General features: G+C 44.8%; 2 protein-coding genes across 2 annotated transcripts; both read left to right on the top strand.

Annotated features, from left to right (window-relative positions):
• Positions 1-4,121: 4,121 nt before the first annotated feature.
• On the top strand, positions 4,122-9,138 carry LOC310784350 (arrestin domain-containing protein 3-like; the record flags this gene model as incomplete). Its single annotated transcript, XM_083645366.1, has 4 exons — positions 4,122-4,211; positions 4,594-4,708; positions 8,726-8,786; positions 9,072-9,138. 4 exons carry the CDS (start codon positions 4,122-4,124, stop codon positions 9,136-9,138), a joined length of 333 nt encoding a protein of 110 aa, XP_083501492.1.
• A 967-nt stretch (positions 9,139-10,105) lies between these two features.
• Positions 10,106-15,175, top strand: LOC310784239 (arrestin domain-containing protein 3-like). Its single transcript, XM_083645259.1, has 6 exons — positions 10,106-10,480; positions 10,599-10,668; positions 10,890-11,037; positions 11,232-11,334; positions 12,583-12,848; positions 13,932-15,175. Exons 1-6 carry the CDS (start codon positions 10,210-10,212, stop codon positions 14,028-14,030), a joined length of 957 nt encoding a protein of 318 aa, XP_083501385.1. The 5' UTR covers positions 10,106-10,209; the 3' UTR covers positions 14,031-15,175.

The raw sequence follows: 15,175 nt of genomic DNA, 5'->3' as shown, positions 1-15,175 counted from the left end.
CCATTGCACTGTGTTCAAAATATGTAATGTCATATAGTGTTTATATATCAAATATTAAACAAGAACATGTGACATCACTGTTTTGTGTCTTGTTTTCTTACATAAGCCCTAAGTATCAGGGTTATTAGAACTAATTGAATGTGCCTTTTCTGTACTGACTTCTGGCTTGCAGGTATGGTGCAATCCATCCCCTAGCCTATAGGGGGCAGCAACGCACCAGGTTACAGTATGAAGAGCTACACTGACATTTACATAGTTTGGAGGCTATAGCAAATATCTATATACCTATATCAGATCAGCAATTAGGTCTCACCCCCTTTTAGGGGGAAAACACAAGCTTCTCCCCATTGACTTCAATGTAAAATAGCACTACCCAAAACAATTAGAGAAAAATAGCAATCAATCTAGTATATTAATGACCCCAAAACACCATGACGTGACAATGTATTACCAATCGTCTGGCCATAGAATGGACAAGATACACCGCAAATATTACTTTGACCCATCTAAAATCACATGTGACTCATCATATTTTACATTGAAGTCAACAGGGAGAGGCTTGTGTTTTCCCCCTAAAAGGGGGCGGGAACATGTGCCGCCTACAAAATGACGTATTGCCGATCTGATGTATCAAGGCTTAACATGCTTCTCTCTCTCTCTGATTCTCTTTCTATCTGTCCCTCCCTCCCTGGCTCTCTTATTCATATCTTCTGTTTTTTATGACAAATTCACACAAACTTGACCAAATGAGTGCTGCTGCCTCTACGGACCATCGACATAAATAAAGATGGATGCCACTTGAGGTCCCGTTTAGTGAAGCCGCTGCATGTCAGATCGCCGCCCTGACGACTGAATCCAGTATAGGTCACAAGGCCCGCCTCCCCATGTTAGTGGATGGGAAAATCACAACCGAAATATTCACAGTAAACGTCAGATAATTTTTTCCCAAAGGTGGTTTGTATCATTTTAGATAGTCAAGTGGTCATTTTTCTGATCAGTTTGTTTTTAAGTAGTTATTTGACATATAAAAATGGATGATTGACAGCTGTGGCAGCCAGTCTCAAGACGTCATTGGCTGGACAGGCTCTTCACATTATAGAACTAGCGTTAGTTTGACATAGACAGGACATAGTGCTGCTTTGTGCTTTCATGTAATGCTGCCTGGAGGTCTGGGTGGCTCTGCTGGGTGTGTGGGCCGGGACAGAGGCTCTTAGCACGGGTACGGGGTGGCTGTGCTGGCTACCAGACATATCAATGGAGTGCAGTAAAAAGAACATTGTTTTGAGAAAGGTGGGTTGGGGACTGAAGTATGTTCCGAAAATATGTGTGTTTTATAAGTTACTCCAGCGTTTTTAACATAGCAATAGCGTTAGCCGCTTTCGCTAGTCGGCTGTTTTTCATTATTTATCGGCTTAATATTACTAACTTAACAACCGATTACGATAGCTGGAATTACACAATAATATACACATATTTTCAGAACTTACCAGGTTGTCCAACTGCCAGGAAATGTGTTTTATAACGTTAACTCCCGTCCCGGGTCAGATGGGGCCTAGTACGCAAGCACCAGTCATGAGCTAATCGCTAACGGTTTAGCCGTTAGCGTCACATAAACATAGGTTTTATTTTTGGTATTAAAGCAACAAACGTTTTTATATGGATATCTCAGAGAAATGCTTTGACTGTGGGGATGGTCGTTCTTCACAAGCTCCTTTCTTAGCTGTTGTAAGGATATACAGTAGAGGGTATGCATGTGATGTCACAGAGGCAGAAGTCACTGTGGGGTCACGCCCACTGAGTCACAGCAAGACTGAGCTTGAATGCAGTAATCAGCCTAGATAAGTGACACCTGCTGCTCAGGGAGGAATTTGACACTCGTTCCCGATTGAGGGTGCGTGTTCCAGTGGGTGTGCATACCCTCTATAGTTAACAGAGACGAGACTAGGCAGCTAGGCTAACGTTACCACTGAGCTATAAATGGAACGTTACAGGCTGCGCTACCCACACTATACCAGTAAACAATGTAGCGTAAAGCGTCAAGGTTAGATTTGTAAAACCAACATTTGCTCCAAAAGGAATTAAATCATAAAGTTAATCAAAATGCCACGGAAACATTAGGCTAGCTTAATCAACACAGCAGTGTATCGGATAATCCCCCCAGTGAGGCTGAGGGTGAGTGAGTGAGTGAGGCCTGCCTCCACTTCCGGTCTGGGCTGAGAGCGCTGAGAGCACTCAGCAGTCAGCAGCAGCCCGGAGGTCTGAAATCTCCGACAACCAAAATCAGATTTTCGTACAGGCGTCATTTTGATAAACTGATCTCATAGTGGGAATCTTCCTGGTTACTTTTGGCGAGACAAAAAATATTACAACTTAAAGTGCTATATTTACAGAGCTAGACTGTATATACATACACAACGCACTGTGCGCATTCTAGAAACAGTAGCTCTACATACGAAAGTTCAGAGGGGCGGGGAGCTCTCAGAGGTTCTAACTCAACGGAGCTACTGCGCAGACTCTGGTTCACTGATTTCCACAGGATTTTGGCTTCAATACACATACAGGGAGGAGATAGGGACACTCTCTCCATTCATATATCTCAGTGCTACGGACCGGTGATCCCTTAAAATGAGCTTTCATTTTCAGTTATGTACATAATTCATCCCTTAACTCATCCAAAATACCCTTAAAAAAATAAACGATCCAGAAAGGCATGCAAAATCCCTTAATTACTCGTGTCTCTGTGAATAAATCCACAAATAACTTCCTTATAAACCCATGATAATAACCATACATGTATTATTTTAACAGATAATGTAGGCCTATATATAATGGAGAAATTAAGGACATTTCGGGGATCAAATGAAAGGGTTTCTTGTGTGCTGAAAACTGATCACCACTACCAACCTGCAGTTGTATTAGCAAGCACCTGATATACATTATATATACCTCATATAACTGACATTTTAATGAAGCTAAGGGTGGCAAAATGAATGATCCCCTTATCAGTTGCTCAAGGTGACTCTTGGTCAGGTGACATTTTTACCTTGACAGCTGCTTAGACACATCCCAGTGCTCTTGTCATAAATTCACAGGCAAACAAAAATACTTTTTTTGCACAATAGGGACTCTATCACAGCTATGTGTAATATAGGCTACTGTAATACACACATACTTTAGTTTAAGGGACAACGCAGAATGCCAAAATGTGATTAAAAACAGAATGATCTTATAAGATTATTGACAGGGACACTTTTATCTTAACATTTCTCTCAAAATAACTAAGTGGGGCTCACCTGGTATAAAGTGTGTACCACAAAGGCTTAGTCTTTCTGTGGCTGACCCGGGTTCAAATCCGACCTGTGGTCCTTTGCCGCATGTCATCCCCTCTCTCTCTCCCCCCACCTTTCCTGTCTGCCTACTGTCCTATCAAATAAAGGCAAAATACCCCCTTCCCCCCAATTATCTAAATCTCATTTCACCCACATACAGCATATCCTCAAACATTATGCCTCATTATGTTTAACTGTGAAAAACATTTCAGTTGCATATGATGCCTGATAAAAAAAAAGAACAACACCTTTATAAGTGGTGGTTTTGTAAATGTTTAGGGGAAATTACATACAATGTATATAGTAAAAGATACCAAAAATGAATAATCTCTTTGTGAATTTGAAGGAGGTTGAGAAGATAACACTGTGCAGCTGATTAGACCTTTCCTTTTTAACTACACTGCATGATGTATCGCAGAAACCATGTATAACATATTCTGTCTATACCACATTTTCACAAGGCATCAGTTCATATTCTTAGAGCAGATAACTTCAAGATAAACAATGATTAGGATTAAAGATGATTAATGATGCAGGCTATAAGATATAACTATCCATGTGTGCGTCCCCTGACTGTAAATCCAAATGTCCGTTGACCATTCATACATTCATTCATTGTAATAAGTACATTTTTGGAGTCATCAAATTTCTGTGGGTGGGTGAAAATCTTGTGGTTTAATGATTGCCAAGGACACACCTTGCAACCTGTAGGCCTTCCTCTGCTCATGATGTCACCTATAGCACCTGTGGAGTGCTGCATGCCAGGTGTCAATTGCTTAACAGTGATCGACCATGTCAAACACTGTGAAGAGCTTTTCAGTGGGATACAACCCCATTAACAAAAGCAACACGTTCACCAGCGGCGATTACCTTACAGCAGTGGTTCTCAAATGGGGGTCCGGGGACCCCAGGGGTCTGTGGCACTTTGCCAGGGGGTCCGCGAAAAGTTTTCAGGAAAATAAAAATAAAAACTTTTTTTTTGCAAAAGCTTCATAGTTCAATGAAAACATTTTATGCTTCAAATCTAAAATGGTTCATGGATTACATTCTAATCTAACAAACCTATCAATTTAAAAGTCAAGCACGTTACCGTGGAAACAATTAAGCTTAGCCCAAAATCACAAATCAGAATGAGGGGGTCCCCGCTATATTTTCTATCTTGTGGGGTCCTTGGCTGGAAAACATTTGAGAACCTCTGCCTTACAGGGACAATTACATTGGAGCTGGCTAAAGAGTGCAAAATCAATTCACTCTGTGTGTGAAGATGAAGGGAAAAGCAGAAGTCAGATGGACGGAGGAAAAAAACAAAAAAATTGTAACTTACCATGCTAAGGACAAGTACTTCAGTATGAAGCAGCTTGTCATTCAGGAGAGCCAGGGTGATTGAACTGCTTATATTCATCTCAACCTGCTGGAATCAGAATCTCTTGTTCAGTCTGTGGTCTCTTTTATTTAAAGTGATTTAAAATAACGTCCATTCCATTCCCACCTCTGTTGTCACTTACTTAATGATCCGATTACAGTTTTGGCTTATTTATTTGTGTTGAAAGTACTTTGTGTTGCAAAGAGCTGGTTGTGTTGATAAAACATTAGTCTCGGCTCCCAGACGTTTGGTGAGCTGCGCCACGGATTAAGAATGAGGGCTGAGTCTAATAAAACATATCCTGTCCAAAATGATAGAAATAGCATGTGAAAAATTATTCAGCTATAAATTCAGTTTTCCCTCTAAAATACCTCTACATTTGTCTTCCTCACTCTTATGCGACACATCATACTAGACTAGTGTAACGTATCCGTTATCTCAGGAGGCAGAGGCTTCTTGATGGTACAAGGGTCTTTATTCACAGTTAGTTATATTACAACTCTCAGCGGTTGTCACGCTCCAAGCTAGCAGCTTTCCCTCCAAGTAGTGTGTGTAGCCTGACGCGCATGCTCAGTTCACTCCGGAAGTATCCCTACAGCATAGTGTTCCCCAATACAACACTCCCACACATCAGTTCCTATCTGCAGTCGAGACACTACCAATGCTCACCCCTGTATGTGTACTGCTGATTCGCTACATACTCCCCGCCCAACAATAAGGTCAACGCCCACGTTGATAACACATCACACACCCCCTTGTACCAAAACATCTTTTTTTTTTTCCTTTAACAGCTTCTTTGTTTTTTCCATCACAGCATGTTGCACTCTCAGACTTCCCCACATCATCTCCCCCACAATATCTCATGCCATGCACATCATTTACTTTCGGTTACAACATTTCCAACCACCATCTCCTCCTCTTTTTTTTTTTTTTTTTTTCAAAGTCCCCCAAGTGTCCCATTAAACACAGTCCTCACACTCCCTGTGGTATCTCCACACGTCCTCCTCGTATCCGGCCCAGTAGAAAAGTGCACTAACATTGCGGAGCATCTTCTCAGGCTCGTCATGTCCCGTACGGCCCCTGTGCGCCCACCGCACAACCAACCCCTGCAAGTATCTGGGCACAATCGTCTGCCTCCCCTCAAACCCTTGCCCTGTTCTCCCCAACAGCCCATCTTCATCCAGCAGCAGGTCGGAAAACATGCTCCACAGTTCTTTCTTGGCACCGGAAAACATGTGAGTTTCCCCCACGGGGGGGCGGCGTCCGGCCGCCACCCACGCAAGCACCGGACCGATCTCCGCGTCCTCCGCCTGCCTGCGTTTAAACTCCCCCGCGTCGACATCCATGATGGTCATGTCGTCGTCCTCCAGGTCCACATCTGCACAGCCCCCCTCGTCTTGCCCTCGCTCGTCCTCCCGTCCCCCTCCCCCAGGGGGCGGCGTGTTCAGGACCACAGGGGGAACACAACCGGCCTCGCTCTCCACCTCGGCTTTCCGCACAGCAACCGTGGGGGGCGCAGTGCAGTTTCTGGCTAAGTGCCCAGGCGAACGGCAAGTCCAGCAGAGTCTCACCTGTCCGCCGCCTGCACGTCTCTCTTCTCCCGCTGCCCTCCGGTCCCCGACAGCCTTTTGACACTCTCTAGCCAGGTGTCCAATCTCGCCGCATGCCCAGCAGGCTCCCTGCTGTCCATGTCGTTGTCCCGCATACCCGGTCCGTCTCCCGGGACCGCTTCTGCACCACCTCGCCACGTGGCCCGGCTCTCCACATGTCCAACACAGTCTCTTTTGCGGCTCCGCGTGGGGCCCGTGCTCAACTGTGACGCGGTATACAGTGATGTTATTGATGTTTGGTTGCTCCCCTGGAGCGGTGGGAGGGTGACCCATCTGGACTACCGGCCCCCCTGCAAACGTCAGTGTGCTCTTCCCTAGGTCTACTGTGCATTGATTTAGCGTCAAGTAGTCCTCCCCCAAGATACAGGGCCCCGCCATCTCTACTACCCATACCGGAAAGTTCACTGTCTGTCCCCCCACAGTTATCATCACGGACCCCCTTCCCCTCATCGGCATCAACTCACCGGATACTGTCCTCAGCAGCTGGTCCGCTGGCTGCTCCAGAAGCGCTCCCTCTGGCATCATGTTGTAGTTCACCAGCGTTGCCGTACACCCCGTGTCCACCAGGGCGACACAGGGCTTCCCTTGCAGGCGGACCTGAACATGGCAGCCGTTCATCGTGTGCGGCCCGTTCTGCATGTTGACAGCGCCGGCGATGTCGTCTGCTTCGGGGGAAGGCGACGCCCCACCTCCCCGTCTGTACCGCTGGGCCCCCTCCAACGGTGACGTGGCCATAGGGAATATGACGTAGGGGGCCCGTCTCGCCCCTCTTAGACGGGCCCCGCGCCGTTTCCCTGGTTCCACGCTCCTCCGCGGCACTCTCTGGCCCGATGCCCGGGGCGTCCACAGGTCCAGCAGCGCATGGCCCCGGGCCCCCTGGCCCCGGTATTGTCTCGTGGGGTGGGCTGCAGGGTCGCTCTTTGGAGCAGTTGTTCTGTTAACTGGCGCACCGACTCAGATAGCTCTTTCACCATGTTGCCTTGCTCTGCCAAGGCCGTCTTCCACGCTGGCTCTTCTTGTAGCTGGCTCTCCGCTGCCATTCTCACCACTGGGGCGGCCTCCATTATGCCGCTGCTCTTATCCCAGCCTTCTACTGTCTCTATCTCCAGCGCCAACTCCAGCGCTGCTCCCAGTGTTTTTGGATGTCCCAGCGTTACCTTCTGGCTTAGACCCCGTGGCTCGATGGCCTGGACAAAGTAGCTTAGGGCTAACCCATCCAGCGCCTCCGTCGGTAGCTGGCTGTATGCGCGCCGGCTGAGAGTCTCAATGTCTGTTGCCAGTGCACGCAGCGACTCACCCTGCCGTCTGCGTCTGTTACACAGTTCCGCGGCTACGATGGCCTGCTCTTCACATCGTCCGAAGCGTCTCCGCAGGGCCGCCATCACAATGTCTAAGTCTTTTGTGTCTGCCATTGCTGCCACACATGTTATAGCTTCGCCCTCGAGCGACATCACCAAGTGACTGGCTCTCTCTTCCCTCGACCAGCCATTCATGTCCGCTGCTACGTTAAACATTGTGCAATATGGCTCCCACTCGCCTTTACCGTTGAATTTTGGCGGGGTGATTTCCTTTCTTCCCCGCCGCTCGCCGTCCTTTGCCGCCTCGACCCGTGTCTCGTCTTTGTCCTCGGGCCGTAGGCTGGCTCCGCTGGTCTGTGGCACAGTCTCCATGGCTACAGCGGCAGTGTCAACCCGCTCGATCTTCACTCTCACCGGTCCCGGTTCTTCCGCTCCTTCTCCCGCCTCGCTAGCTTGCCTGCTAGCTCCCTTGGGCTGCGGGCTAGCTTCCGTGGCTACGGTGCTAGCTCTGTCTGGCTCGGATTTTATTTTCACCAACCCCAGGCTTTCTGTTGTTTTTCTTTCTTGGTTCCCTGTGGTAGCATCTGCGTCTACCCAGACATCATCCTCCTCGGCCGGCTGGTAGTCTGCCCCGGCTCTCGCCTCTCCCGCCTCTCGATTGAGCCGCTTGCGCTCTTTCTTCAGGAACTTGTTAACCATTTCGCTAATCTGGAGGCAATATTCACCGTTTAAACTTCTGACGCCAGTGTAACGTATCCGTTATCTCAGGAGGCAGAGGCTTCTTGATGGTACAAGGGTCTTTATTCACAGTTAGTTATATTACAACTCTCAGCGGTTGTCACGCTCCAAGCTAGCAGCTTTCCCTCCAAGTAGTGTGTGTAGCCTGACGCGCATGCTCAGTTCACTCCGGAAGTATCCCTACAGCATAGTGTTCCCCAATACAACACTCCCACACATCAGTTCCTATCTGCAGTCGAGACACTACCAATGCTCACCCCTGTATGTGTACTGCTGATTCGCTACACTAGCATAGGCATTTACTGACTGTAGTCATATTGACAACCCTTGTTGAAAGGAGCGATGGTAGCCACAGCATTGTGTAACTGGGTGACTTCTTGCTTTCAGGCAACAGTAATGTTGGCCCGGGTTGCCATGTCTATCCATTCACTTTTCAGATCCCTGCACGGTAAGTTTATACATTAATTATACCTGTCATGATTTCTGACAAATACATATCAATCTATCACACTTTACTACCCTTTCTGGACACATACAGTACATTCTTGTTTATTGGGTGTGATCATATTTAAGTGTATATCATAAAAATAAATAAAATCATCTGCAATTTAAGTGACAAACATTTGACATGAATAGTTCTACTCAATAGTTGTGAGAATTTGAGTATGACAAAGGAATGTCCCTCATCTTCCAGTCTGTATTTAATCTTTGACTCTTTGACTTTGTCTTTCAGAGATATGCCATCTTCCTTTAAAGGGTCCTGGGGGAAAATCCAGGATAGACAGCAAAGCCAAGGCTAAGTTCACCTTTGTCTCCAACACAAACTTAAACAGTTCTCTATGGCTGATGGTACACACACACACACACACACACACACACACACACACACACACACACACACACACACACACACACACACACACACACACACACACACACACACACACACACACACACACACACACACACACACACACACACACAGGTGTTTGCCATTTGACTATGGTCCTACTACAGTAATATTGAGGAGTAACCCTATGTCTTTGCTTTCAGACTCCACAGCATGGTAACAAAGATGAGAAAATGAAGCTCTTTACCTCAGGATCAGTAGCCATGGATGTAAATATTGATTGAATAGGCTTCTACCAAGGTAAATCTGTGTAAGATTCATGAGCTAGCTTTTTTTTTTTTTTTGCTGCCAAAGTTTTAATTATTTTTCACTGTTGTATTACATATTTTATCTGAGTTGTGGGGGGAAAGAAAATAAAAAACATCTGATTTTTTTGCATAACTCAGATCAAAGTTCCTTTTGCACAAGAGGTTGTCCGTTCTCGGCTTCCGTACAAACTGGCATCCATAAAACCCAACAAAGCTGTTTAAGAAGCAGCTTTGAAAGAAGCAATAAAAAAAATAGCAGTGTGGGTCTGCTAATGTTTAGCTACTCTTTCTGAAAATTCTGCTGCACGTTTTTAGCTTTACTTATTGTTTTCTGTCATTCTGCTGTTGCAAAATCATCACATCAACATCAATCATCATTATTTCATATTAATTATTTACCTCTGATGCTAATTCTGCATCAGTGACCTCCTCCAACAAGCAGATTCCATTGAGATAAATAAATTCATTAATCTAATCATCTTCTTCTTAGCAAGGCACGTGACGCCATGGGGCCCAGTTTCCAAAACAAAACACGCCCTATGTTCTGCGCTTGCGCAGTTTGTTTTGTTGTGCATTTTTGTGATTGTGACTGTCTGATTCATGGTCTGACTGTGTCAAGGATTTATCCAGCAGTAAACCGAGAGGAGGAGAAGAAGTAGTTTGTAGTGTAAGTTAGTTTCCACGGTCAGCTGTGCAGCATTCGAGGTGCAACGATGTTCGAGCAAACGTTCAAGAACTTCCGTATCAATTTCAACGCCTTGAACGAGAGGAGCACTTTCTCGAGCGGGGACGCGATGACAGGCCAGATCTTCTTCGACCTGACGAAGCCAACGAATATCAATTCAGTAACGCTGACGCTGAAAGGCAAGGTGAATGTCCACTGGTCCAGACGTAGCGGATCAGGAAAGCATAAACACACAACACACTACTCTGCAAAGATAGAGTTCTTCAAACTCAAAAGCGACATCGTGCCAGAAACTAGAGGTATGCCTGCCTGCGCCCACACTATCCGGGTGCATGATAATAACACATTGCAATCAATCAAATCATCTCCATTCATTGTTCTGTTCAGTTACTCTGTCTGTCACTCACTCTCTTCCAGCTACCAGTGGAGGCACACAACTTCAGCCTGGGACGCATGTGTACCCATTTTCATGTCAAATCCCCCAGGGGTGTGTATGTATCAAGTGTTTTCATGTTGGGTGTTATTTTGTCTCTTTTGTTGCTATTCACGGTGGAGATTATTCATTTTCTTACATGATATATAAAATGCCCTTGAATCTTCATGTTCAGTCATTTGTTGTATAAACTTGTTACACTGTTGTGCCTTGGTGCCAGATTGCATCAGCACTAATATCTTCTGCCTTCACTTATTTCCTGTGCCCCGGTGCAGAGACTTCCCATCTTCCTTCCGAGGGACTTCCGGTCAAATCGTCTACTCCTTGACTGTGGCTATCGACAGGCCGTGGCATCTGTCCAAGGACTTTGTGACCGAATTGAACTTTACAAACCACATAGATGTCAACCAGCCAGAGCTGCTGGTAAGTGACAGTCTCCTCCCACTGTTTTTTGTGTGACTCATTCTTCGGACCTTATCAGTTTGGATTATTATCCTCAAAAGTCCTGACGATAAGATAAGACAAAATAGATTAAATTAAACTGAATTCTACCTTTATTCCACGTTCTCTGCTGCAGATCTGTGTCACTTTCTCTTTGTGTGCCTGTTTCTGTGCAGGCCCCCCTAGCAGGCTCCAACAGCATGACACTATGCTGTCTGTGGTGCGCCTCAGGTCCAGTCTCAATGAACGTCAGCCTGGGCAAGAAAGTCTTCACCCCTGGTACGGCAATGTGAATCATTTGCTTACTGTGCTTGTGAGTGTATCTGCACTTGTCATTTGTCTAGTCTAGTGGTATACACTACCAGTCAAAAGTTTAGACACAACTGATTGAATGTTTTTCATCATCCTTAAAGGGATACGCCAACATTTTGAGAGTTTAGGCCATTTGCCATATTAAAACTAGAATGTACATGCCTTTATTTTCACTTTGCGTGCAGTACAAACAGTGGTAGAGCCCTCGCTGCTACTTAGCTTAGCGCTACAATGGCAGTCTATGGAAGAGCTGCCTATCCCCATTCAGTCAACCCAAAATCCAACAGCGCCAGAAACAATGATCACATGTACATGTTGTGACTCGTGTACTCACCACGCGATCAAATAAGGATCCAAAGTTATGTGAAACGGTCATTTTCGTAGTAAATCCACACACTGAGAACTAACACAGAGTAACTGAAGTCAGGGGCGTCATGCAAGCCAACAATTTGAGGGGGCGAACTATGGGCGGCGGCGAATTTGGGGGGTTGGAAGCCAGATTTAGAGGAATATCTCATTTTAAATGAACAGACTGAGCAGGTGTAACCATAAGGCTATTTTCCAAACTGCTCAGCCTCCTGGAAAGATCCATAATCACCAGACTAAGTACATTGCCACTGCCAGGCTCAATGGACTTGACCAAAAAGGGAGACCACACGTTTCAAAGCAATGTAACACAATGTTTATTTTGGCTGGTATTGCCTTTTCAGAAGGTAGAAATATTTTCTCTAACATTAGTCTCATCTAGTGTCCTCTAGAGCAGGGGTTCCCAACCTTTTTTGTGCCAAGGACTGGTAGATACATGCGAAAAAAAGTCGCAGACCAGTTTTAATATCGGCAATATTGCAAATGGCCTAAACTCTGAAATCTGTTTTTTTAAGACAAATATAAATTGTGAACTTGATGGCTATGTATGAATTTCTTTCCAAAGCTTTTGCCTTTCCATCAAGCAAAAGGGCAGCTACCTTAAATAATCTAAAATATAAGGTAGATTTTTGGGGGGGGAAGGGGGGGGGGGGGGTCACTGCACAATTCCATTGTGTTATTATAGTGATGTCTTTACTATTATTATAGAATGTGAAAAAACAGAGAAAGAAAAACACATAACCAAACTTTTGACTGGTAGTGTAAGCATGGAGTTTAGCAGCAGGGAAAAATAGTTAATAGGCTAGTTAAACAGGCACGAGTCACTCACACTATCCCCCACCCCCACAGGTGAAACAGCCAAAATAACGTGCGAGTTCAGCAACGCTTCATCGCGAACAGCCACTCCGAAGGCCCGCCTCCTTCAGAAGCAGGCGTTCTACACCCACAACAGGGTCAGCAGCAGGATCTACACCAACAGCTTGGCCTCCAACACGGGCCGGCCTGTCAGCCCTCACACCTCCGACGTCTTCACCGAGATGACCATCGTTATCCCCAACGCCGTCCCGCTCACCATCGCTAACTGCAGCATCCTCGAAGTCATTTACACTATCGAGGTAGGTGCCAATGACACAATGATGCCCCAATAGTGCTGCTTAGGGATGTCACGATACTAGAATTTCTACTTCGATACCGATAACCAGGAAAATATCGATACTCGATACCATTTTCGATATCGTGCGGCGGGATGACAACAACACTTCAAGAGGCATAAAAAATAAACAAAGACAGATGGACGGACAGATGCACGCTTCTCCATAATCTAGGCCTGATAAAACTGATAAAAAACTTTGACCTTACGCAGCAGATTACACCTGCTCTAGTCATCAGCCTATCATAACACAGCAGATTACAGATGCACTAGTCATCAGCCTATCATAACACAGCAGATTACACATGCTCTAGTCATCAGCCTATCATAACACAGCAGATTACAGATGCACTAGTCATCAGCCTATCATAACACAGCAGATTACACCTGCACTAGTCATCAGCCTATCAGAATACTTTGAACTTGTTGAAGCAAAAGATACCCACCAATGACAGAGAGGGAGAAATCAGTGGTATGTTTGATTTTTCAGTTGCAAATGAGTATCGTCTCCGTTTAAAATTTTTAGTATTGACTCTTATCGATACTTTTGACAACCCTGTGCTGAGTGATTCAGTGTTGCAGTCTGTGTTTGTCGCAGCTGTTTCTCACCTTTAATATAAAGAGTTCTTGCAAATTTTATCCATACGATCCCATCAAGATAGGGATTGTATTTTTTTATCAACTTTATTGCAACAAACACAGTCATATTTTCCATTGTATTAAAGACCTTTGATCTTTAAAATATTATTTACCGTACTTTGTTTGAAGTGTAGATAAGTATTCACCCCAGCCTGGGTCTGGAGCAAAATTAAAAAATGTCTACTTTAATGTTTATGAACATTACAAATGTAAACAATCTTTTTGCTACTTCAAAATACGTCCAAATCTACTGTTAGACTTTGTATCGGGGAAAAATTGCAAATGATTTGATTTTCAGCGGAGAGCCAATCTGTCCTTTTCATATTGGGATTAAGGTTTAGGTCTTTGATTGAGTTCACACGTTTTTAATAATCTCCTATCTGTCTTCCTTATTCCCTCCCCCTCATAGGTGCGCCTTTGTGTGACAGGTTCCTCTGACCTCACAGTGCTGTTTCCCATCATCCTGTGTGATATCCCTGCATACACTGCTCCCCCGTCTTATTTGTGAGTACCTCAAGGCAGTAACCCCCCGCCCCCTTTTTTTGGTCCTTTTTGAGGGAGCATGATGTTTGGTAAAGGTTTTTGTCTGTTGAAACAATCCAAACTGATTTCACTTGATAGTAAAAGGTATTTTAAGGAAATTAATTGTCCTTACATTGTCTAGATTGTGTTGATTTGACACACCAGAGTTTGATGTCATGTACCTTTTACATTAATTTCAAGGCATGCTCTGTTATTGGGGGAACTGTATTTCTCAGGGTCTTCATATCAGGCTTGCCTTTTTGTCACTTAGCGGCACCTGATGTTTGCTAACCAACGCACACTTTATGTTGAGAAATCATTGTAACATTTTTTGAATATCATGCAAAACCACTTTAAAGAGGTTTCTTTAGTCAATGGTTGATTTAGGCCTCTTCAACTGCTACCACTAGTGTACTGCTCTCATTGTGTGTAAAGTGGAAACACAACTAAACAGCCAGCCAAACTCCATCAGAATGAATAGCGGAGTCAGGGTGTAGCCTTCTCTGCTCCTAGTGCTTTATTTTGCGGCACCTTTGCACTCACAATGAATGGAGTAAAACTGATAACAAAAACAATGAAGCAGTATTGAAACACGGGCATCAACCTACAGTACATTCGACAGTGAGTCAATGTAAATAATAGCAGGCTGGTCTAAGCTATAAAATAAAAACTAAAAGTCCCACAATCAGGTTGTACTCACTACACTTGGAATTAGAGATGAAAATTTCACATCACGATTATCGTGACCAAAATTATCCCGATTATTGTATTATCACGGTATTCATAAAAAATTGCTGAAAATGTTCAAAAAGTACTGAGAGAATCACTGAAATCATTTCACAACGTTTTATATTGAAAACTCAGACCCAAAAAGGATTGATAACACTCAAGGAAATAATTTCTCCAAGGCTGCACGTTTGCATCTGGGAGAGTGTTGCCAACTTTGGTTGAAGATGGACAGTGTTTACCGAGTTTTTCAAAGCACTGTAATCACAGTACCATGGTAATCACGGTACCACGGTTTTAATTAAAATTTGAAACGGTACGGTTATCGTAAGGAATTTTATCACGTTATCATTCAACCAGAGTCTCTTGCACACCGTTGAAGTCTTGTGGCAGGTGCGTAGGTGG

This window comes from Poromitra crassiceps (genome assembly GCF_964638095.1).
Source record: "Poromitra crassiceps genome assembly, chromosome: 10".
NCBI classification, from domain to species: Eukaryota; Metazoa; Chordata; class Actinopteri; order Beryciformes; family Melamphaidae; genus Poromitra; species Poromitra crassiceps.
This window is presented reverse-complemented; position numbering and strand designations above follow the sequence as displayed.

Bases quoted from the DNA above. Each gene is read 5' to 3' on its own strand.
- LOC310784239 (XM_083645259.1), top strand. From the start codon at position 10,210: ATGTTCGAGCAAACGTTCAAGAACTTCCGTATCAATTTCAACGCCTTG. The intron at 11,038-11,231 runs GTAAGTGACAGT...GTTTCTGTGCAG, and splicing joins TCAACCAGCCAGAGCTGCTG to GCCCCCCTAGCAGGCTCCAA. The intron at 11,335-12,582 runs GTACGGCAATGT...CCACCCCCACAG, and splicing joins CAAGAAAGTCTTCACCCCTG to GTGAAACAGCCAAAATAACG.